We start from the raw sequence: 24,954 nt of genomic DNA, 5'->3' as shown, positions 1-24,954 counted from the left end.
AACTCCTTGAAAATGAAAACACAAGTCGAAGTTGTGAGAAGCTGCAGAGTCACAAGGTACCCACCTCTTCTCGAAGGTAAGCCATTTACAAGGTGGGCCTCAGCCGCAGGTGAGTCTCTTTCCCTTGCCTCCGTCTCATCTGCAATGAGAGGAGGGTTCCAACCCACCCTGTGCGCAGAATCTGCTGCTGCCCTGGCAGCCTCTGGTGGGTATGTAGGGTGAGCTCAAGAAAGTGTTGCTATGTGGGGCTTGGGGTGCAGGTCATGTGAGCACTCTTGCACGTGACCTCCAGGTGTGGTACATGGATTACATGGCCTCTTGCAGCAGATGCACATGGAGACAGTTCATCCACAGACCCAGCTTTAGTTTATGTCCCTCCCCCCTTACTAACTCTGACTGGGGGCAAACTAATTATTCTCCGAGCCCCATATCCTTGTCTGCAATAACAGCGTTAGCAATGCCAACCTCACATAGTAAGGACAGTTGTGAAACATACATCAGTCCCTCATCGTTCTACCTGGAGACACTGCAACACTGATACTCGTAAATGAAGACACTACTTGACATCACACATACTTGCAGCCTTTGTTCCCCAGAAGGTTCCAGTACATGGTGATCTCACCCTCCAGTTGGGCCCTGATATCCAGCTGCTCCTGATACTCCTGGCTCTGCCACTCTAGGTCAGCCTAACTCTTGGACAGCTGCTCTTCTACACTGCTGATGAGGCTCTGCGGCTGGGCCAGCTCCATGCCGTAGTGGTCCTCAGCTTCACACAGGGAGTGCTACAGACAGTCCTTCTGTAATACCAAGGAAAGGGAGAAGCAAGCTAAAATTCGTGGATCTCTGCCCTCAGCCTCTTAAGATTGTGACACCCCAAGACTGTGCCAGGTCCAGGAGCAATCTAACTCCCTTTGGCTGTCTTTAGCCAGAAGAACCAATGCTGTGTTACTTGTCTTCACAGTAGACCTTTAAGATCAGAGCCCCCTCACCTGAGTTAATGTTGATTCACTCACCATCCACATCTGCAAGAAAGTGCCTCCAAAGGAGATGAAACCAAGGTTTAAGCTGACTCCCTGGTTGGTATCTAAGTGAGGCCTGTACTGACCCCAAGGAACTGCTCATGGGCAGTGGGAACCAAGCTGGGGCTCCCATACATGCAGAGGGACTCACCAGCGTGTGCTGAGCCTGAAGCTCCACCTCCAGGGTGTTCACCGAGCATCTCAGCTCCAGGATCTCCAAATGACAGCACTGCAGCTCCTAGAGCAAGACATGGCCTGCAGGCTGATGCCTTCAGACTGGAGCACAGAGAGACACAATTACCTCCCTGCCCAGGTGGATGCCGAGTCCTCCCTACTCTGCAGCCTCCCTTCATCTGGGCTTGGAACCACTGCTCCACATCCTGGCAGCTGGTCTCCACCACGGCCTCATACTGGCCCCACATCTCCTCTGACTGCTCAGGTCCGCAGTGGGCTCAGTCCCCAACTCAATCCGGAGCTTGTCCTCTGCACTCCTCAGAGTGCAGGCTTCCTATGTACACAAAAAGAGCAGACTCTGCATTCATTCAGCCCTCCACCAATTGTCTTGCCCACCTGAAGCACAGCATGGTGACTGCTCAGGCACTGCACCCCAGGGGAGCAGCAGAGCCACCCCAGCAGCCCCCTTGTCAGCATCTCTCTCCATGTCTGAAATGATCTAATAATTATCTCTATTTTTACTTTATCACAAAGAGTGACACCCATACAGAGTTGCCTCTGTTTCAATCATCATCTGGGAAAAAAAAAAAAAAACTTTTTTGAGATATGGCAGCACAAAAGAAAGAAAAGAGCATCGGCCTGGCACAGTGGCTGACCCCTGTAATCCCAGAACTTTGGAAGGCCGAGGCAGGTGGATCACCTGAGGTCAGGAGTTCAAGACCAGCCTGGCCAACATAAGTGAAACCCTGTCTCTACTAAAAATACAAAAAAATTAGCTGGGCGTGGTGGCAGGTGCCTGTAATCCCAGCTAGTTCAGAAGGCTGAGGCAAGAGAATTGCCCAGGAGGCGGAGGTTGCAGTGAGCCGAGATGGCGCCATTGCACTGCAGCCTGGGTGACAAAAGCGAAACTCTGTCAAAAGAAAGAAAGAGAGAGAGAGCAGGAAGGGAAGGGAGAGAGAAAGAGAGAGAAATAAAGAAAGAAGAAGAGAGAAAGAAAGAAAGAAGAAAGAAAGAAAGAAAGAAAGAAAGAAAGAAAGAAAGAAAGAAAGAAAGAAAGAAAAGAAAAAAGGAAAGAAAAGCACATCAAAGCAACATGAATTCTAATCCTGGCTCTACCAATTGACAGTGTGACTTGGGGCAGTCACTTCCTTTCTCTGAACTTCCACGTCCTCATCTGTAAAATGACCCCTTTGTGAGTCCAAAAGCCCCTGATGTCTAATCCCTCTCTGAGTCCTTGAATCTATCATTTGAATCATTTCCCACAGATAGGAAGAGACAGGGCTCTAGAATATTTTCTCCACATCTTTTCTGTATCTATTGCTGTTTCTTCTCTCTGAGCCTCAGTTTCCTCATCCCTAAAATGAGAGAGTTGGACTGCCGATCCCTGTATGGTCTTTGCCAGCCCTGCTTTTACAAGATTTTGGGACCATGGGTCTTTAATCCAGGGCAGGGGAAAGGTCAGCCAAAGGGGAGAAGACTCTGCCTGGAGGGGAACAGCGCCCAAGTGCAAACCCAAGGAATGGATCTGTCGCTCTTCCTGGTCAACCCCCTGAAATTGGCCTCAGCCATTTCTTAGTTGCTTCTACCTGCTCACGGTTATTTTTCGAACACAGAAACTCCTCCCTTAGGGACTCTTACTGCACCTCCAGCTCTCCCTGGCGCAGACCCACATCACCCAGGAGCCTGTGCAGGCTGTTTATGTTGGTCTCCACTCATTGGCTGGGCCCAGCCAACTCTGACACTTGTCTAAACAGTGGCAGATAAGCATCCAAGCCAGTGGCCTGTCTCTCAGCATGCCTCTCCATCTGCTCTTCTCAGGCCAGAGGCACTTGTACATCTGCTTTGACTGGGGGGATGTTTCTATACTAAATAAAATATGAAAATACTTATTGATCTTTCGCTATCCACCAGATACTTTAGTGCACAATGAAAGACAGCAATTTGACAGGGCAGGAGCATCGCCATCTTGGACAAACACCACCATTTTAAGTTTCCCTTGATTAAAAAAAATAGCCTAAATCCAGCCCCAAAATATCAGTCTAATAGCTAATGTCAGCATAAACAGAAATATTCCAACCCTACGATAACCCCCCTCCAACCAGAAACATGCCAACCCCAAGATAGCTTCCCCTCTAACCAAAGACATTCCAACCCCACAATAAATTTTCCCTCACGTAGAAACATTCCAAACCTATGATAAGCTCCCAGCTTCCTAAACCCTTAAATATCCTTAGTCTGTAAGAGAGAACACTCCTAACTGAAATCAGCCAGAAGCCCCTCTCAGGTTTATTCTCCAAAATAAACCTGTCTTTGACTGTTGAGCCACTTTTCATGTTTCTTTCTTCTTTCTTTAACTCTTACACAATTAATACTACATGCTTAGGTAGAATGTGGTTTGGGTCTCAATGCCATCCTATGCCAGGTGTACCTTTGAGCAAGTTTCTTTCTCTGAGCCTCAACATCCTCATCTTTAAAATGAGGGTAACAATTCTTAGCTCACGAGGTTGTTGTCAAGATGGAATAAACTACATTCAGCACTTTGGTGTAGTCTTAAACATTGTGAACACTCACGAATGCCACTGTGACTGTTGAGACCCAACCCTGTCCTTCAGGAGCTGACTTAATTCTTGATTAGGGCTCAATCTTAATCAAACACATCTTAAATTACCCCTAAAACTCTTTGGGACTGAATCTTTTTATTAATACTTCTTAGGTCGGTGGAAACATTTCCTTGGAGGGATTCTTTTCAAAGGCTGCCCCTCCTTTGCTTCCTCCACAGAGACCTATACCTGACACGAAAGAGATGGACAGAGTACCAGGGAGCAGCAGTTCCCAGCTCCTGTCAGACTCTCTCTGTCCTAAAGTTGTCACAGCTATTTTCACATTGTCCACCTGGACAGCCAACCAAGCATTCCCTACCCTCCTGGGTGAGATCTGAGAATGAGAAACACCATGCTTCACAAGGATGCTCTCCATGGAATTCTCCCCAGGCCCTAAAATGAATGAAAAAAAAAATGTGATCTGAGCCACATGGGGACGTTTCCATCTTTCCTTATGGTGGATTTTTAAGCATCAAGTATCCAACGGTTTGCTCCCATCTGTAACGAAACTGGCTGCGCTCTGGGATACAGATGGGGTTTCACTTCTCACTCTACTGTGGGCTCCATTGGTCAGGTCTGGGCAGCAGTGAGGGGGTTGAAGGGATAGCCCCTTGGACTGAAACCCAGCTCTGCACAGCCAAGACATGCTTCTGGTTCACTCACCCTCCCTTTTTCTCCTCATCCACTTCCTCAAAGGCACCGACACAGTGGTTAAGTGGACCTGTGTCATGCAGCTTGGCAGTTTACCAGCTCTGAGACTTTAGGCATAGCTTCTAAACCCCTGAAACTTAAAATCTTCCCATCTGTAAAATGGAAAACGTGATTCTATCTGCTCATCAAATCCTTGTAAGGATTAAATGCAACCAAGCATATATGTTTAGCAAAGCTTCTGACATCTAGTGAGCTCTTAATAAAGGTGCTCTATTCTTTTTAGATAAAATAGAAATAATAATATCCACCTTAGGGGATTGTTGAAATGGTTCAAAGAAAAAAGGTATGTGAAAATTCCCAGTTCAGGTTTGACATTTAGTAGAATCAAGGATGATTTCAGAAATATTATAACCACTGTTGGCAGCAATCTAAAAGGAGATGTGGAAACGGCCACAGAGACAGACTGCCACATCCCAGCTGAATATCAGCACTTAATGGAAAATACTAAATAAATGTGATTAATTTTTTTAAAATGAAGTTAGGTTGTTCATCCTTTCCACCATCTTGTACAGAACAGGAACTCCAAAACAAATAGAAAGATGAGAATGCCACAGGAGATATTCAGATATGCGGCTGTGTGTTATTCCATGGAAGGCAAAACCCATCCCAGGGGGATTAGCTTCTAGAGAGGATTCCAGGAGGTGGGGAATATCACCTGGGTTTTGAAGCCCAGCTAGAATTTGGCCATGCAAAGATGAGAAAGAAAGCACTACACATGTGAACAAACATTTTGTGAGTGACAACGCAGTTTGACAGAAGCATAGGGCAAGTGACAAAGCAGTTTGATAGAAGCACAGGATGTTTGCAGAAGATTAGAAAGAGGTAAGCTACAAAAAAAAGTGAGTCTGAGAACATGGCAGCCTTGAATGCCAGGCTAAAGAGCTGAGGCTTCATTTTGTAGGCAGTGTCTGCTCCCCAGCACCCAGCGATGCAATCACTCATTGCTGGTGCTCAATAACTAGTGAGTGAATGGTGGCATGTCCTTAAATAAGGCAGGATCTGGATTGTGAAGAAATAAATCCATATCCCACTCACAGTCCTCTCATTGCAGACATCAGCAATGATGCTTGTTGAATGGAACTGGTTGTAGAACCAAGTGGTTGGGCCCTTGACATCACAGTTTATTTCTGGCACCTTCAATCCATCTTTATGAACATTCATGGACTGTCATCCCCCCAGGCAACCCCTCCAATTCTCCCATCACCAATCCTCAGCCCTCTCTTTCCATGCCACTGACGCCAGAGCTCAAGGTCTCATCTTACTTTTTGTTGGAGCTCCTTAATGGTCTCGAAGTGTGAGCAGTAATTGGAGCATATGTCAGGGCACTGCCGTTTGCTCCACTGCTGGCTCTCAGCACCACCCCTGCTTCTCATTTTCCTGCTCCAACTGCTGCAACTTCTGCAAGCAGTTGGCCAGGCACTCACTTAAGAACTGCATGATCCCTTTCCCACTGCTGCTGAGGATGTCTTCACTGAACCAGCCACAGGTGCCCATGCTGGCAGGGATGTTCCTGGTCCCTGGCAGAGGACAGGCAGAGTGACTGCTGGCAGGGCCAGGCTGGACTGACTGTGAGCCACAGGTTCTAAGGAGATGGCTACTAGGTTGGTGACTCTCTTACAGGTGGGCCCCAGTCTTAATACTGGGATCTACAGACATTGGGTACAGAGTTTCTAGAGTGGCTTCTGGCCACAGCCTGTCTGGAGCAAGGAGGCTTCAAATGGCTCTTGCCAAAGCTTGAGGAGCAGGGATTTCTGCTTTAACTAGAAGCCATGGTCCTAGAAAGTTGAGTTGCAGATTGGTGACAAGGGCCAGGTGCTCAGGTGTGAGTGTTTCCTCGCCCAGAGCTTTTATTCACCTGCCATAGGAGCAGATGTGATACACAAGCTTTCCCCCAATGAATCCTCATTTGTTCTGCCATCAGAACAACCCATCAGCAGTTATTCAGTCCTCAGAAGTAGCTCCCCACTTTATGAAAGAAAGGGCTGACTTTGGACTTCTTGTTACTGCCTTCTGTTGTGAAAAGAAATGTTAAATGTTTTCTCTTTAGAGATGCCCCATTGAAAAGTTAGACTTTGTTCCTTGAGTGACTATCTGGCCTCTCTCTAGGAATGGCATTGGCTCTAAGATGAATCGTCCTCTCCACTGACCTTCAATACCCAAAAAAGTAAAATTCTCTGATAAGAACATCAGGAATCCCTAAAGAGCAATAGAGCAAAGACTGCTAAGTTATTAGAACTAAAGAAAACTTCCAAGTACTAATTCAACCTTTCATGCTTCAGAGACCAGAGAAGGACCGTGAGCTCCCCAGGGATGCCAAGCAAGTCAGATACAGAGCCAGGACTGGTCCCAGGGCCCCTAGCACATTCTGTTTCCTCTGCACCAAGATGGACAAGCTTTTTCTGTTAAAAAGACAGATGCTAAATATTTTAGGCTTTGCAAGTCGTATACTCTCTTTGCACTGCAACTACTTAGCTCTGCCATTGTAGCACAAAGCAGACATAGACAACAGGGAAATGAATGGGTGTGGCTATGCTCCAATAAAACTTGATTTACCAAAACAAGTAGCAGCGGGGTTTGACCTGTGAGCTGTAGTTGCCATCCCTGCTTCACACAGCACAGTGAATGAGGCTTAAAAATTGGATCCCTTAAGCATGTGGGAGACCTTCAGTCTGCTCTGGAGCCAGAGGGCTGGGCAGAGGGAGGGCACCTGGGAATGGATGGTGAACTCCAGGACTGGACACCGAGCCTCAGACACCAGGGCCTTCACTCTACCAGGGCATTTACACCAAGACTGGAAGTTCATCCAATGCTCTTAGAGCAAAGCAAAGCTACCCATATGTTGTTGTTGCTGCTGCTGCTGCTGTTGTTGCTTCTGAAACTTGGGCTTCAGAATGGCTCCAAAATATGACTCAGCTGCCATTGTAATTGGGGAAAGTCAGAAGAGAAGAGAAATTTGTTGCCAAAGCATGTTTTCTTTACTCAACATTCATCAGGCACCTACAATATGCCAGGCATCATGACAGGCATTTTTATATGTACTATATCCCAACAACTCTGTGAAAAAGGTAGAATTACTCCCATTTCTAAAGGAGAGAAGACTGAGATGCGTAGAGATTAAGAGTTCTGCCAAAATCACACAGCACATTAGCAGCAGAACTGGGGGTCTAGCCCAGTTTTTCTGAAGCCAAAGGCACTGATCTTCTCCATTAATCCTAGATGCTCATTGGTGACTTTGTTTACATATTATGATTAAGGGACACTGCTATTTAAATACAAATTTGTCTTGATCAGTTGGGCAAAAAGATAGACATCAAATGATCTTAGGAACTTTCTGTTTAGCCGAATTGATATCATTGCATTCAAGTGTTACATTTTATGAAATACAGGCCGGGTGCAGTGGCTCACGCCTGTCATCCCAGCAGTTTGGAAGGCCAAGGTGGGTGAATCACCTGAGGTCAAGAGTTCGAGACCAGCCTGGCCAACATGGTGAAACCCCATTTCTACTAAAAATACAAAAATTAGCCGGGCGTGGTGGCATGTGCCTGTGGTCCTAGCTACTCAGAGGCTGAGGCACAAGAATCACTTGAACCCAGGAGGCAGAGGTTGCAGTGAGCCAAGATCATGCCACTGCACTCCAGCCTGGGCTACAGGGCGAGACTCTCTCTCCAAAAGAAAAAAAAATTATGAAATACTAAAAGAATATTGTTTTATTATTAATGATTTTCCTGGTTATACCCTGGAAGAGGCATATTCTTTTTTTGATCACTCTCTAAAAGGTTTCCTAATATAGTGGTGAAGAAAGATTCAGTCAGTGCAATTCAGAGTCCACACACAGCCCCAACTCCCAGATGCCAAACCCAACTCCTGGATCTTTCGGGAAGCTGTCGCCCTCTGGCCAGTCTTCCTTGAATGGCAGTTCTGCCCATGGGCCCTCACTCTCACCCCCAGAAGAGGGTGCTTTGCACTAGGGCAGTGAGCAGCAGGGGTGAGGCCCAAACTCTTGAATAGCCTTGGGGAAAGTGGTGTCTTTAAAAAGCACACCCTTTTCTTTTCCAATCCCGCTCAGAGAGGATCCCTGATACCTGTGAGGGTTTCTCCAAAACATCAAATATGACAGAGGTTTTATGACTTGACCAGGGTCCTGCCTACATTTCCCTATAAACTCTTCCCCTATAAAGAGTTAATTAGATGCAAATGCTTTGATATGAGGAGAGAGTTCCTCTGAGAATCTCCATGAGTGGTACACTGAGTCCAGTTCCCAGGAGATTCCGGTGCTGGTGGGGGATAAATATCTCCCAAAGTCTATGCCCACGGCTTCTTCATCCATCAAATAAGAGACAGGCTAGGCAGGAGGGTAGCTCGTGACACCTCTGGCTTGAAGTACCATCCAGACACAGAAGATTATGGGCCTCACTTCTAGCAGAGGAGGGTACTCCTGGCCCTGGGTTGTGGGGCTTGGTTTCATATAAAAAGCTTTAACAGTCATCTTGGGAGTCAGACAGGTCTTGGCAAGTGGGAGAGACACACAGGTGTGGGAATGGGGACCGAGTTGGACTGAAACAATATGCACTGGGGAAACGGAGACTCTGGAAGTCCCCAGGGGGTCCAGGGCCCAGGACTTCTGGCCCACAACTCCTGTGCAATCATTCCTGCTGAGGCTCTGGGCTGCAGCTCAAGGTCTTTGCTCTTACTGAGCCCAGTGCTCAAAGAAGGAGGAGATGCTGAGTCTGGTAGTTGCTAGCGATGCTTTTTAAGAGAACTATATTCCCAGGAAGAAGTTTCAGCTTCTCAGAGAAAATGTCTCCTTTCTTTGGGAAATGAAAGAAAAGGAAAGGGGAAATATGTATTAGCCTGAAATAATAATAAACCTAGGGTGCTTGGAGAAAGCATAAAGTGCTTGGAGAGACCTAAGAGGCTTGGCGTCAAAACCCTTGGCTTCAATTCCCACCTGTTGGTTGTGTCTGTGAGCACATCTGTCCACCTCCCTGGGTCTGAGATGACTCTTCTGTAAAACTGGGAAAGCTGAGCCAGATCATCTGGAAGGCTCCTTCTAGTTCTGACAGTCTAAGACAGCTCTGTCCAGTAGAACTTTCTGCAGTGTTGGAAATAGTCCATGTCTGTGTTGTCTTATTTACTACCACTTAGCCACGTGTGACGAGTGCAACTCAGTGCAATTCAGTATATGAAACATTCATATACTGAATGTTTCAGTATATGCAGCCACATGTCGTTATGAACTACCATATTGGACAGAACAGGTCTAGGATTATAGAACCAAAGCTTTGGTCTGTTCTGCGTGTTGTTTATCAAGCTGAGCACATTCCAGAAAAGTTTTGCACTGGGGTTGAAATTAAAGATTGCTGGTTTGCACGCAGTTATGAGAAAATTCAATTAGCCAGAACCCCTCTCTCTTGGCATTTCAGCTCCTTGAAATTTTACCCATCCATCAACCAGGAACCACAGCTTGCTGAGCAGTATGTTCATGTCCCTGCTGTCAGGCTAATGACCTTGTCTGCCAGGGATGCCTGCAGGATCATGTCTGGAGAGCAGCCTGCAGGCAGCTTCAGGAGCCAATCCATTTTTCATCATTTCTTGGCAAGGCCAGAGGGAGGATACTTAATAGAAACATCATCTCAGCTCATTAAGGAAGAACTGTGTGTTTGGAGGGTGAGGTTCAGAAAGGTGTTCAAGATTCCTGTCCCCAGCTCTCTCCTCTTTACCTGCCATGGCCAATCCATTGCCAAGTCAGGTCCATCACAGTGTCTCTTAGATTGATTCCTTATTTTTCCATGATCCCTGACATTGTCTTACCTGAGACCCTGTTAGCTTCTTCCACAGCCTATCCCCTCCTCTTAGCTATCCTGTCTGTGTTACTTGGTGAGACTTTCTAAGATGCCACTCAAGTCATGTCATCTTTGGGCTCAAATCCTGCAGCAGCCCTCCCACTGCCTTCAGGATAGAGTCCAGAATCCAGGCTCTTTGTGGGGTACCCAAGGCCCCCCTACTCTCTGATGCCTTTCTACCATTTGAGCTTCATCCCCATCAGCCTCTCACAGGAACTCACTGCTCCAGCCAGCAAGACCCCTTGAGGCCTTCCAAGCATGACCCCCTGCTCTCCTGAAGATCCCCACACACTTACTTGCCTATCTGGTGCCCTGTAGACCTTCTATTCAACCTCCAAGACCTATTTCAAATGCCACCAGCTACAAGAAGCCTTTCAGATCCTCTCAGCTTAAGACTCTCTCCCAATCTTGACTAGTGTTTACTCTTTCTGGGTAGGAATTTGGCAGTTAGAATGGTTAAAATAACACTGCTGTGAAGCTAGACTTGGGTTTAAGTCTTTGTCCTTGTATGTAACCTTCAACAACTAACTTGACCACTCTATGCCTCCATTTCCATGTCTAAAATGGATACTATGTGTACCTTACAAGGTGGTCATGAAAACTGCATAAGTTAATTTATGTAATATGCTCCACACAGTACTCGGTGCATTATAAGTGCTCAAGAATTAGTAACCATTGCCATTATTACTATTATTACTGTTACTATTATATGGCCCTTATGAAGAAAGGAGTGGCATCTTATGCACATGGGTCTTAGCTCCTCCTGTAATTACAAGTGTTTGAATGGTGGTGATCACTTGCATTTTTAATACCCCCTGCACCCAGCTGTAGTTTGCAAATAGTGAGGACTGTGAATGTGAATCGGTTGAGCATCTCTAGAGCCCAAAGGCCTCGATTTCAGTCCTGGGTCTGCCACTAACAAGCTGTGTGACTTTGGGCAAGTTTCTTAACTTCTCTGGGCCTCAGTTTCCTCATTTACAAAATGGATGCAATAATGGCATATTTTTCACGGATTGTTGCAAGGATTAAATGAAGCATTACTAACAATGTGTCTGGGAACTCTTCCTTGGATTAGCCAGCCTCTAATGCAGAACCTGCACCCAGTAGCTGCTCAGTGAAGATATTTTGAAAGAATGAATGATCACATTGTACCAGCTGTAATGAGATTTAGGGGTGGGTTTATTATGACATGATTCTCAATTACAGTAATTTGGCCTAGGTTTCTGGCATAATTATCTCCCTCCTCTCTTTATTCTTTTATTACTTGGCTCTAGAGTAATTGATTAGTTTTAACTGGTTTATGGCATGCGGGCCCTTTTAGTGAACACCTCTCAAGCCTCTATGGAAGCAGAAGGAGCATAAAAATAAATACAGAATTTGCCCACGTTCCTCTTAAGCCCAATTGAGTAGGATTGGCCTGTGGATGCAGCAGCGTAAGTGACAAACAGAGACAGACATGTTTGCAAGGCCACTGAATACAGCTCTATTTGCCAGTTAACTAAGAACACACGCTCTTTGAGGCAGCACAGACAACCAGAAACATCACCAAAGAGAACAGTTCACCCATGGAAAAAAGAGGCAGTTTTGAAGTGATGAGGGCTTAAGTATCCCCTGGAGTATCAGAGCTTGTTGCAGGTGATCCACGGTCCTGCTCAGGGTCTTCCTTGCTGAGCAGGGCTGGCCCTGCTCTTTTGGTGGCCACTGAATACCAGGCTGCCCAGCCCCAGGCCCTCCAGTATCCACTGGCACAAAGGGACTTCAGTAGCGGCCCTGGGGGCAGGGTGAGCAAGGCACGCCAACAGTGCGTGGCACACAGATGGTGCGGGGCACGCATGGGGAGGGCACACAGGTGGTGCAGGAAGGAGTGGAGCATGGGTTACAGGGCAGCCTGCAGGAGAAAGTCAAAGAGGAACAGGATTAGTAGAGAAGGCCCACTCGGCCACAGGTCCTGCCAATTCTCCCCTCGGATGCCTCTCAACCCCATCTTCCGTGCTTTCTCTGCCCAGCCTCCCTGGTCCCAACCTCCGCCATCTTTGCCTGAGTCACCTCATGGCCTCCTAACTAATCTCCCCAACCCCACTTGGGCCCCTCCTAACCACTGTCCACTTAGTAGCCAGAGCAATCTTCTACAGTCACAAATCCAATTATGTCCCTCCCCTCCCTAAAACCTTCAGTGGCTTCCGTTTGAGCTCAGGATGAAAAGCAGCTTCCTCTGGAAGCCATCATTCTCAGCAAACTAACACAGGAACAGAAAACCAAACACTGCATGTTCTCACTCATAAGTGAGAGTTGAACAATGAGAACACATGGACACAGGGAGGGGAACATCACATACTGGGGCCTGTCGAGAGGTGAGGGGAGCAGGGAGGGAGAAAATTAAAACAAATATCTAATGCATGCAGGGCTTAAAACCTAGATGACAGGTTGATAGGCAACAAACCACCACCATGGCACATGTACACCTATGTAACAAACCTGCACGTTCTGCACATGTATCCCAGAAGTTAAAGTAAAATAAAATAAAATAAAATAAAGAAAAGCAGCTTCCTTAATAGGACCTGCATGATCCTGCTCCCACCTCTTGCCCCAGCCTCACCTGATAGCTCCATTGCTCTGGGAGCTGCAGGTACTCTGACCTTCTTCCAGCTCCTGCAGGGACTGTACTGCTCAGGCCACAGGGCTTGTGCCCTGTGCCGTACATCTCTGGAACCCTCTTCCCTCTCCACTCACCTACATTTCTTCTCTTGTTTAAGAGCTCAACTCAACTGTCACGTCCTCCTTGAAGCCTCCCCCACCTCTCTGAGACAAAGCCCCCATGGTACATGTATCTCCTTTCATCGTGAGTAGTAACCATTCTATTATGGTCTGTCTCCCCGGCCAAGCAGTGAGGCCAGCAGCCACAGACCCATGCCCACCCTGCATACCTCACATAGAATAGGCACCTAATAAGAATATTTGGATCAGACAAAACAATAAATGAGTGAAGAATTAATACATGGTGAAAGGAAAAAGGATGATCTCAGAGACTGACAGGCATGCACTCAAAACCAGGAACAACACACTGGATGCTGGATGGAAACCCAGTAGCTCAGAGAACCAATGGGAGGCCTGAGGATCATGTGCAACCTGAAATGTGTTCCATTTGCCTGGCACTATATATTTTCTTTAATTTGTTGAAAATACTTAAGAATCAGGAGAATTTAACATTTTTAAAAACCCAGATTCTCAGCTTCCCTGGAACTATTGGAAGATCAGCAATATTGGACCTGCTTCTCACACAGTAGAAGTGGCCCTGAGGGCATGCCATTGCCTGGATTGGACAAGGCAAGAGCTTTCTGCTTTTCTACCATCTCCGTATGACCCACGTCATTCATGCATGTTAATGGCCTGGTCCTTGCAAATGTTTGACACAACACTTGCCCTGAAGTTATAGATTCTGAATGATGGAGAAGCAAGGCCAAATGTGGAATAAGAAACAGCTACAACAGTCGTCAGCCCACCGGGTGTCCATGGCCCAGAGGTACCCTGCATTCAGACAGCCACCAAGTCCTGCTGATTCTACCTGCACAGTGTCTAGAGCTGATGCCTCTGCTGCCCTAACTCAGGCCCTCCCCATTGCTTACCTAGGCTGTGGCCAGGGCCTCCTGGACAGTTTCCCTGCCTGGTTCCCCTCCATCTACTCAGTTCTTCCTGCTGCTATCAGGGCCATCTTCCTGAAGAACAGCTTTGAGCTTGAGAGCCATTTACTGAGCATCTACTATGTGCCACGTACAGGGAATAAAAATGTATTATAATGTCTCTGCATTCTAGATGTTTACCATCTAGTGGAGAAGACACACAGTAAATTCTCTCATTTCCTCCTCAAAACAATTTCCACTCACCTATAAATTAAAGCCCTCCCTTCCCAGTATGACCCGTGTTGTTCTCCATAAATGGGCCCCGGCTGATCTTTCCTGTCCTGCTCCCCACCAGGGCTCAATTACACAAGGCTACCTATTGTCCTGCTGACACGCCAAAATCTCCGTTCTGAGAGGAATGGAGCTATGAGGTGAGGCTGGGGTAAGAGGTGGGAGCAGGATTGTGTAGGTACTATTAATAAAGCTGCATTTCATCCTAAGCTCCAGACAGGCCATGACCTCCAGTCACCTGTCTGCCTATCTCCCTAAACATATGGAAATGACAGGAGGGCAAATGCCCTGTCTTCCTCTATCTTGGTGTCCTCCATAGCACCTGCCCCATGGTGGGCACTTAGAAGGAGCTTGCCAGCTTGGAATGAGATAGAATGGTCTCCGAGGGGCTTGGTTCAGGATGGCAGCATGAACACCACTGCCTGACTTCCTTCAGAGCATACCAGCTTCTTAATGGCTCCATAGTCAGGACAGGGTTCTAAGCTGATGGTCCCTCAAGGGTAGATCCAGTTGCTTCCTATAACCTCCCAGAATCCCTGCCCACGTCTCTCTAAGCCTCAGCTGGGCCTGCGTACTTGCAGTCCTCGCTCTCCAGCAGGCTCCGGTACGTGTTGATCTCGCCCTCCAGCCGGGCCCGGACGTCCAGCAGCACCTGGTACTCCTGGTTCTGCCGCTCCAGGTCAGCCCGGATCTCAGCCAGCTGGGCCTCAACGTTGGTGATCATGCACTGCATCTGGGCCAGCTGGGAGCTGTAGCGGGCCTCACTCTCCGTCAGCGTGTTTTCCAGGGAGTCCCTCTAAGGCAAAGGAAGACATAACCATGAGGAAGGCAGCTGTTTACCATGGCCTGCTTCAGAAAGAACTAAGAAGAGCCAAATCTCCCTTTGATGCTGGAAATGAGCCCTCCCTACATCAGTCACTTTGGAAACGGAAGCCCAGAAAGGTCAAATGACTTGTTCAAGGGTAAACAGCTGGTACATTATGGAACCACAGTTTCTATTTGTAAATCTGATCCTAAATCCCTCCTTTCTTCTGCAACTTTTGTCTGGCTTCAGGATTGAGAACCTATTCGTAAATCTGATCCTAAATCCCTCCTTTCTTCTGCAACCTTTGTCTGCCTTCAGGATTGGATCTGAGATTTCCCAAGTACCTCCCTGCCGGCATCATTTAGAACAGGGGTTTTCAAACCTGGCTGCACATTAGTGCCACATGGGAGCCCTCGAAAAATACCCATGGCTGGCCGGGCACAGTGGCTCATGCCTGTAATCCCAGCACTCTGGGAGGCCAAGGCAGGTGGATCACCTGAGGTCAGGAGTTCTAGACCAGCCTGGCCAACATGGTGAAACCCCCTCTCTACTAAAAATACAAACATTAGCAGGGCATAGTGGTGCACGCCTGTAATCTCAGCTACTTGGGAGGCTGAGGCAGGAAAATCACTTGAACCCAGCGGGGGCAGAGGTTGCAGGGAGCTGAGATCATACCACTGCTCTCCAGCCTGGGCAACAGAGTGAGACTCCATCTCAAAAAAAAAAAATAGCTGTGATCAGGTCCCACCTCCAGAGACTCTGGTTCAGTTGGTCCAGAGAAGAACCTGGGCATCAGGATGGGTGACATTGAGATCCATAGGTTTGGAAGGGCAGGCTAAGCACAGAACAAGCCTTCTTGTGGAGTTGAGTTTGACAGTGTCCACCTAACCCATGTCTGATTTGAAACATCCCTTTTTTATCTCTGAGCTGGATCTCGGGAGAAACCTCCCTCCGGGAAAAGTCAACAGGATGAGCATCCATGGTGGCTAAAATCTGAGCCTCCTCTTCCTCTTTCCTGGGGACCTGCACCTATGCTCAGTACCGCCTAGGATCCAGAGGGAGGGGTGCCCACCCAGCAGCTCTCACCAGGCTGTGCTGGGCCTGCAGCTTGATCTCCAGCGTGTTGACCGTGCGTCTCAGGTCAATGATGTCTGACTGGTAGTTCTGAAGCTGCTCAGAGCTTGTGGTCACCTGTTGGTTAAGCTCCTCCATCTGCAGTTGGGGGAAGGAGAAGGCTAGAGTCCCTTCCTAGGGATATGGAGGAGGCCATCCCCACCGTGAGAGGCCCACCTGCATATTGAACCATTCCTCCACGTCCCTGCGGTTGGCCTCCACCATGGCCTCGTACTGACACCGCATCTCCTCCAGCACCCTGGTCAGGTCCACCGGGGGTGCAGCGTCCACCTCGATGTTAAGGCGGTCCCCAAGCTGGCATCGAAGGGAACCGACTTCCTGAAAAGGCACAAGACCTCCGAAAAATGTGACAATCATAGGATCCTGGCTCACCTCCCCAGGGAGACATGAAAAGATGCAACAAAAGTTGCTAAAGATTGAAACATTAGATGGCCCCTAAGGACTGCAGTCCACTCAGCAGCATCCCAGTGCTCTTCAAATTCCAGCTGAATACCCCTGCGATGGGAACCTCACTGCAACACAACACTTTCTATCACTTTGGCAGAAGCCAAGAGCAGCACCCTGGTTTGTTTGATGCATTTGGGCTAAAATGGGAAACCGGTACCCCTAGTATTCCCAGTCTCCCTCCCCGCCTGTGTTCATCCTGGGAGGAGGGTAGCAGGAGCCTGGCTTGACTAGTTAAAGGCCCGAGTTAGGGCAGCTGCCTCCCAGGCTTGGCTGCCAAAGAGGGAAAGTTGTCACTGAGTCTGCCAGGATGTGTGATAACTTCTCATTAGTGGCCTCTTGGTGCCGTTCCCAGTTCTCTGATTTGAGCAAGATGAGTCAGGAGCCCGAGGGTGCTCGGTGAGTACGTGGTGACTGATTGTTACTTTACACTTAAGCCTGAGGAAACCCAGCCAAGATTCAGAGGCACTTGTTCATTCAAATCCCAAGTCAAGAGGTTGAGAGTCAACCAGGGAGGAGGGAAAAACACCATGGCTCAGGTGGGCTTGGCAGCACACAGGTGCCCAAAGCAGAGGGCTTCCCCTCCAAGAAACTTCAGGAGATAAGGAAAAATCAGAAAGTAAAGGGCTTCAGCTTGAGCATTTTATATACAAACAGAAGGGAGGGCAAAATAAGGATGGGGGCAAAAAGAGGAGACCACTGCAGCTGTACTCCCTCTCAGAAGAGATGGGACTGCTTCTGAGAGTTGAGCCAGGCAGAGATGGACAGGCCATTCAACGTGAGATCTGGAACATAACTCACCCCGGCACCACTGCACCACTCTACCTCTGCTGTGTGGCTCTCGAGAGAAAACAAATGCAGTTGCCACTAGTGAGTGCTTGGCAGTCACACTAGCCCAGGAAATGCAGAAGGGAAGGGGGCTACACTTCTGAGCGTTGACCAAGTGGCAGGTGTTTCATACCCATGCCTTGGGGATTTCCATGATCCATATCCTGTCCATTAAATCCTCACAATAACCCTGCGTGATCATGTTGTCCCCATTTTACAGATGAGGAGGCTCAGGAAGATTCCATAAATTGGGCAAAGTCACTGAAACAACATGTGGCAGGCTTGGGAATTTCAACCCACGCCTATCCAACCCCATACCCCACGTTCCTCCCCCTCTGCTTCCCGGGGCCACTTCAGCGGGACTTCCAACCTCACCTCCTCATGGTTCTTTTTGAGGCACATCAGCTCCTCCTTCAGGGACTCAACCTGGGCCTCCAGGTCAGCCTTGCACAGAGTGAGATCATCCAGGATCCTGCGCAGGCCATTGATGTCGGCCTCCACCAGCTGCCGCATGGCCAGCTCCGCCTCGTACCTGCACAAGGACAGGGTCAGCAACCAAGGGTGAAACAGAATGCAGAACTCAGGGAAGGCCTTCAACTGCCGGCACTTTCCAACCCTCCGTGAAACTAATGGAAAGTTGCCCCAGAGCCTATGAGGACAGGTCCTCCCCAGCTCCAGCCCCCCGACTGAACTCACTTGGCCCTGAAGTCATCGGCAGCCAGTTTGGCATTATCAATGTTCACAACCATCCTGGCATTCTCTGCCTTGGTACACAGAATCTGTAGGCCAAGGCACATGGAGAGGGTTAGTTCAGGATGAGACGAAGGAAGAAGAACCCAAATGAAGAGAAGACAGCAGCAAAGGTAGGATCCAGCAGCCCTGCAGCCATCCCTGCAGAAGGTCCTCTTCCCTGGAACTCTGGGAGATATTTAGCGAATTGCTAGTCCTTGGAGAACTTGAGATGTATTTTTTAAGAATCTGAAGCTTCATAAATTCAAATTCCCCATTTTGGATGTGCCAAGCAATGTGGAAGGAAAGAATCTCATGTCTGAAGTCACTCATGTGACAGTTAGAAGGGTCTTTGACATTTACTGAAAACTTACCGTGGACCAGGGGCTGTCCCAAGCACTTGACCTGCATCATCTCATCAAATCCTTTTGACAATCCCATTAGATAACGACCATTATTATCCCTGTTTTACAGATGAGAAAACTGAGGCCTGGGGAAGGTATGGGACCCCCAAAGTCGTGCAATGAGGCAATGGTAGAACTGAGACTAGATCCCAGATCTCTCCATATGAAAGCCTCAGGCTGAGTGCTCAAATTATAAAATAACCCTATGCCCTAGGGAAGTCTCTTTGTCCTGAACATAGCTTAATAAGCTAACGAGATTCCAATCTGGAATGCCAGCTAGTCCAGTTCCCTTCCCAGAGAGCCTATTCACCTCACCGCTGCCCTTACCTTCTGCTGGAGCTCCTCAATGGTCCTGAAATGAGACTGGTAGTCAGGAGTCATGGTGAGCACCTGGGAGTGAGAGGCCTCTTGGATCCTGCTCTCCAGCTCCGCATTCTCCTGCTCCAGCTGCCGCACCCTCGTCAGGTAGCTGGCCAGGCGGTCGTTAAGGAACTGCATGGTTTCCTTCTCATTGCCATTGAAGGCCCCTTCGCTATACCAGCTGCCGGGGCCCATGGAGCCGGAGATGCCACTGGCTGCCCGGCAGGAACTGGATAGATAGGTTTTGGAGAGGCAGCTGGCTGGCCGGAAGGTGGTGGGCATGCAGACCGAAGGCAGGCATGCCATGGGCTGGCAGACATAGCCCAGGCACAGCTCAGGCCGGCAGTTCACACCGCTGGAACAGACCGAGGCAGGCCGGGGGCAGCTCTTGAGAGAGGCTTGCAAGTTGTTGATGACACAGCAGGAGGATGTCATGTTGGAGAGGCCCTTTCTCCTCAGCCACAGCTGCCTGGATGTCTACAGACCCCATGCCGCCCGGGCCATTTTATGCCCTTGCAGTGAGGGGGCTCATGATAGAAATTCATCATTGGGTGGTGTTGATGTTTACACCCAGCCCCAGAGGAAGCTGCTAATTAATTTGTAATTTGGTTTCCAATAAAAGAGGCCAAACTTATCATTTGGCTAAAGCAGGAGTCTGGGTTCCTGTCATTGATCACCATGAGAGAGCTTCAGGACACATCTTCAAAGGGTCAGCCGCATGCCTGGGCCCTCATTACTAGGGCGGGCCCTCCAGGAGACTGCCACAACCCAGCCTGTGCCTCCACTGGCTTTGCCCACTGCACCCCCGCCTGCTCTAGCCCTGAGAAGCCTGCAGGTCTGTGCAGCAGTGGCTGCCTCTTTTAATGAAAGCATTCCCCATGGGAAGAGGCCTGGCTATTTAACAAGGAAATGTGTGGGTGGTAGAAACTGCTTCGATGCTGGCAGCGGCATAAATCCAGCAGAAAGGAACAGGAACCTCAGAGGCTTCCTAACAGACATCATCTTCCTGCCAAGGGGAAGAAAATAATATCAGTGGGGAGAGAATGAACTCAAGACATAGGCAGCATCACTTCTCAGCCTTTTGGCTAAGATCAAGTGTGGTATCTGTTCTTATCGTCTTAATATCTGATACGTCCTCCATCTGAGGACAACATATTAAATGGATTTTGGGAGCAGGGAGATGGAATAAGAGCTTGCTCTGTTCACTCTACATGTTGACCTGGTATTGCAGTACCTCCAGGAATGCTGCACCCCTTCAAAAGGCAAAAAAAAAAAAAAAAGACCCAAACAGAAGCCTAAGAATCAGGTACATCTTTCCAGTTGGTCTCTTCCTCTTGGAAAAGTCCATATCATGAACATCTCCAGGTGGCAGCTGCTCTATCTTGACCCCCTCTGGACCATCCATTCAATTATCACTGCACCATATACACAATTGTCAAGTGCTCAATAATTGTTTGTTGAACAGACTGAGAATAGTTGGAACAGGTTCTACTTTTACTTTCTGTTGTGGCAGATGGGGAAGTCTCACTTCAGGATCTCAGACTATGGAAGCAGTGTGAATCCACTCCCTTGGGAAAGGACGTTCTATAGCCCTGGAATGAGCTAGGCCAGGAGACAGGGAGCATATGTCCAACTATAGAAGCCCTGGGCATTCACTTAAGAAGGCAACGTGCTAGAGCAGTGGTTTTCAGTCCTGGCTGCAAAAGCTGTGAGCTTCACATGTAGTATGTGCGTACTATATAGCCACTTTTTTATTCAGTAATCTTCTTGATATAATTTTGGGGTATAAGTACTTGCCTTATGTTTCACATATTCCCAGAAATGTCAGTACAAGAACAGGAAAGGGAAAATGCCACCCAGCTCATTCATTGCATAAGAAAAGGAGAGCGTAGATATGCTGCCTCTGACTTGCCATGTGGCCTTGGGAAAGTAATTTTGTCTCTCCAGACCTCAGTTTCCTCATGCCAATTGAGAGGGTCAGATCGAATACTCTCACAATTTGATTCTCTGAAACAACTACAAATTCCAGTACCTTGTCTGGATTACCTATTTAGAGAAGATTATAGCATCAGATGGAAGGAGGTGTGACGGCAATACCAACTACAAGGGATGAGACTCATCAGGCCACCCTTCAGAATCATAGCCAGCACTTGTGGAATGTATACAAATACCAGGCATGGTGCTGAGTGCTTGGCATTAATTTGCCCATTTAATCCTCTCACCCAAAAACTATAATTATTATAATAAGGTGTTATCAGTCGCTCTCAGCATCAACCTGACTCAGGAACATGTTAGAAATGTGAGTTTTCACCCTAGAAGAAAGTCTAGGCAATACCATTCAGGACATAGGCATGGGCAAAGACTTCATGACTAAAACACCAAAAGCAATTGCAACAAAAGCCAAAGTTGACAAATGGGATCTAATTCAACTAAAGAGCTTCTGCACAGCAAAAGAAACTGTTATCAGAGTCAGCAGGCAACCTACAAAATTGGAGAAAATTTTTGCAATCTACCCATCTGACAAAGGTCTAATATCCAGAATCTACAAGGAGCTTAAACAAATTTACAAGAAAATAACAACCCCATCAAAAAGTGGGCAAAGGATATGAACAGGCACTTCTCAAAAGAAAACATTTATGTGGCCAAGAAACATATGAAAAAAAGCTCATCATCACTGGTCATTAGAGAAATGCAAATCAAAACCACAATGAGATACCATCTCATGCCAGTTAGAATGGTGATCATTAACAAGTCTGGTAACAACAGACGCTGGCAAGGCTGTGGAGAAATGGGAAAGCTTTTACACTGTTGGTGGGAGTGTAAATTAGTTCAACCATTGTGGAAGACAGCATGGTGATTCCTCAATGATCTAAAACCAGAAATACCATTTGACCCAGCAATCCCATTACTGGGTATATACCCAAAGGATTATAAATCTTTCTACTATAAAGACACATGCACAAGTATGTTTATTGCAGCACTATTTGCAATAGCAAAGACTTGGAACCAACCCAAATGCCCATCAATGACAGACTGGATTAAGAAAATGTGGCACATATATACCATGAAATACTATGCAGCCATAAAAAAGAATGAGTTCATGTCCTTTGCAGGGACATGGATGAAGCTGGAAACCATCATTCTTAGCAAACCAACACAGGAACAGAAAACCAAACACCACATGTTCTCACTCATAAGTGGGAGTTGAACAATGAGAACACATGGACACAGGGAGGGGAACATCACACACCAGGGCCTGTCGGGGGATGGGGGGCAAGGGGAGAGAGAGCATTAGAACAAATATCTAATGCGTGCGGGGCTTAAAACCTAGATGATGGGTTGATAGGTGCAGCAAACCACCATGGCACATGTATACCTATGCAACAAACCTGCACATTCTGCAAATGCATCCCAGAACTTAAAGTAAAATTTTTTAAAAAAAGAGTGTGATGTTCCCCTTCCTGTGTCCATGTGTTCTCATTTGTTGTGGGGTGGGGGGAGGGGGGAGGGATAGCATTGGGAGATATACCTAATGCTAGATGACGAGTTAGTGGGTGCAGCGCACCAGCATGGCACATGTATACATATGTAACTAACCTGCACATTGTGCACATGTACCCTAAAACTTAAAGTATAATAATAATAAAGAAAGAAAGAAAGGAAGAAAGAAAGAAGGCATAGATGTTGCAGTTTTTAAATATTTGCTATTTAATGTTGTTTTATTTAAACAATGCAGATACACTGCTTTGATAAAAATAAAAATAAAATTTAAAAAAAAAAGAAATGCAGTTTTTCAGGCTCATCCCAGACTGGCTGAATCAGAAACTCTGAGGCTGGGGCTGGGATGCGGCAGCCTGTGTTTAGCATGTCCTTCAGGTGGTTTGGAGACCCACTGAGATAGAGGAAGATACAGGCATACCTCAGAGATAGTGCAGGTTCAGTTCTAGACCACCACAATAAAGCAAATGTAACCATAAAGTGAGTCACACAAACTTTTTGGTTTTTCTGTGTATGTAAACATATATTTACACTATACTATAGTCTATTAAGTGTACCATAGCATTATGGCCTAAAAACAATGTATATAACTTAATTTTAAAAATGCTTTATTGCTAAAAATGCTAAGGATCATCTGAGCCTTCAGCAAGTTGTAATCTTTTTGCTGGTGGAAGGTCTTGCCTCAATGTTGATGGCTGAGGACTGATCAGGGTGATGATTGCTGAAAGTTAGGATGGCTGTGGCAATTTCTGAAAATGAGACATCAGTGAAGTTTGCTGCATCAGTTGACTCTTCCGTTCATGAAAGATTTCCCTGCAGCATGTGATGCTGTTTGATAGCATTTTAACAGTAGAAATTCTTCCAAACTAGGGTCAGTCCTCTCAAACCCTGCCACTGCCTTATTAACTAAATTGATGTAGTATTCCAAATCCTTTGTTGCCATTTCAGTGATGTTCACAGCACCTTCCCCAGGAGTAGTTTCCATCTCAAGAAACCACTTTCTTTGTTCATGAATAAGAAGCAGTTCCTCATCCGTTCGTTTTGCCATAACATGGCAACAATTCAGTCACATCTTCAGGCTCCAATTATAATTTTAATTCTCTTGCTGTTTCCAACACATCTATAGTTACTTCCTCTGCTGAAGTCTTAAGCCCCTCAACATCATACATGAGAGTTGGAATCAACTTCTTCCAAACTCCTGTTAATGTCGATATTTTGAATCACAAATATTGACATATAGAATAGTGAATCCTCTTCAAAAGGTTTTCAATTTGCTTTGCCCAGATCCATCAGAGGAATCACTCTGTATGGCAGCTATAGCCTTATGAAATATATTTCTTAGGTAATAAGATTTGAAAGTCAAAATTAGTTTTTGATCCATGGGCTGTGGAATGGATGTTGTGTTGGCAAACACAAAAACATTAATCTCCTTGGACAGCTCCATCAGGGCTCTTGGGTGATCAGATGCATTGTCAATGAGCAGAAATATTTTGAAAGAAACCTTTTATTCTAAGCAGTAGGTCTCAACAGTGGGCTTAAAATATTCAGTAAACCATGTTATAAACAGATGCACTGTCGTCCAGGCTTTGTCGTTCCATTTGTAGTGCACAGGCAGAAAAGATTTAGCATCATTCTTAAGTGCCCTAGGATATTCAGAATGGTAAATGAGCATTGACTTCCCACTTGAAGTCATCAGCTGCATTAGCTCCTAGCAAGAGAGTCAGCCCATCCTTTGAAGGTTTTGAAGGCAGACTCCTCCTGTCTAGCTATAAAAGATGCCGCCTCCCTAAACTTCATCATTTCTAGCTTTTTATTTAAAGGGAGAGACCTGCAACTTTTCCTTTCACTTGAACTCTTAGAAGCCACGGTAGGGTTATTAATTGGCCTAATTTCAATATTGCTGTGTCTCAGAAAATAGGTAGACCCAAAATAGGGAGAGAGATGGGGGAATGGCCAGTTGGTGGAGCCATCAGAACGCACGCAACGTTTATAAGTTAAGTTCCCCATCTTATCTGGGCATGGTTTGGGGCATCCCAGAACAATTGCAACAGTAATATCAAAGATTACTGATCACAGATCACCATAACACATACAGTAATGAAAAAGTTTGGCCAGCCGCAGTGGCTCACACCTGTAATCCCAGCACTTTGGGAGGCTGAGGTGGGCAGATCACTTGAGGTCAAGAGTTCGAGACCAGCCTGGCCAACATGACGAAACCCCATCTCTACTAAAATTACAAAAATTAGCCAGGCATGGTGTGCCTGTAATCCCAGCTACTTGGGAGGCTGAGGCACGAGAATCGCTTGAACCCGGGAGGCAGAGGTTGCAGTGAGCCAAGATCATGCCACTGCACTCCAGCCTGGGCAGACAGCGAGACTCTGTCTCAAAAAAAAAGAAAAAGAAAAAATTTGTATTGTGAGAATTACCAAAATGTGACACAGAGACACATAAGCACATGCTGTTGGAAAAATTAGCACCAACAGACTTGCTCTGGGCA

At 46.9% G+C, this 24,954-nt stretch overlaps 1 protein-coding gene and 1 non-coding gene across 2 annotated transcripts; one reads left to right on the top strand and one right to left on the bottom strand.

Annotated features, from left to right (window-relative positions):
• Positions 1-11,508: 11,508 nt before the first annotated feature.
• On the bottom strand, positions 11,509-20,851 carry KRT32 (keratin 32). The gene is made up of 7 exons (XM_003813829.5): positions 18,927-20,851; positions 18,163-18,245; positions 17,842-17,998; positions 16,351-16,512; positions 16,147-16,272; positions 14,831-15,051; positions 11,509-12,235 (listed from the first exon to the last, which is right to left on the bottom strand). The coding sequence occupies exons 1-7, from the start codon at positions 19,392-19,394 to the stop codon at positions 12,106-12,108; spliced, it is 1,347 nt and encodes a 448-aa protein (XP_003813877.4). The 5' UTR covers positions 19,395-20,851; the 3' UTR covers positions 11,509-12,105.
• On the top strand, positions 20,025-20,215 carry LOC112437697 (U2 spliceosomal RNA). The gene has a single exon (XR_003026249.1). It is a non-coding gene; the product is annotated as a U2 spliceosomal RNA (small nuclear RNA).
• Positions 20,852-24,954: the final 4,103 nt, after the last annotated feature.

Source organism: Pan paniscus, chromosome 19, assembly GCF_029289425.2.
Source record: "Pan paniscus chromosome 19, NHGRI_mPanPan1-v2.0_pri, whole genome shotgun sequence".
In the NCBI taxonomy this organism is placed as follows: domain Eukaryota; kingdom Metazoa; phylum Chordata; class Mammalia; order Primates; family Hominidae; genus Pan; species Pan paniscus.
The sequence above is the reverse complement of the archived record's forward strand: the minus strand, read 5'-3'. Positions and strand labels throughout refer to the sequence as shown.

What these genes read in the sequence shown, in the direction of transcription:
- KRT32 (XM_003813829.5), bottom strand. Translation starts at nt 19,394, where the DNA reads ATGACATCCTCCTGCTGTGTCATCAACAACTTGCAAGCCTCTCTCAAG. An exon ending in TGCAGGCCCAGCACAGCCTG is followed by an intron (nt 15,052 to 16,146) that starts GTGAGAGCTGCT and finishes CCTTTGCCTTAG; the next exon opens with AGGGACTCCCTGGAAAACAC. An exon ending in CTGGAGAGCGAGGACTGCAA is followed by an intron (nt 12,236 to 14,830) that starts GTACGCAGGCCC and finishes TTTCTCCTGCAG; the next exon opens with GCTGCCCTGTAACCCATGCT.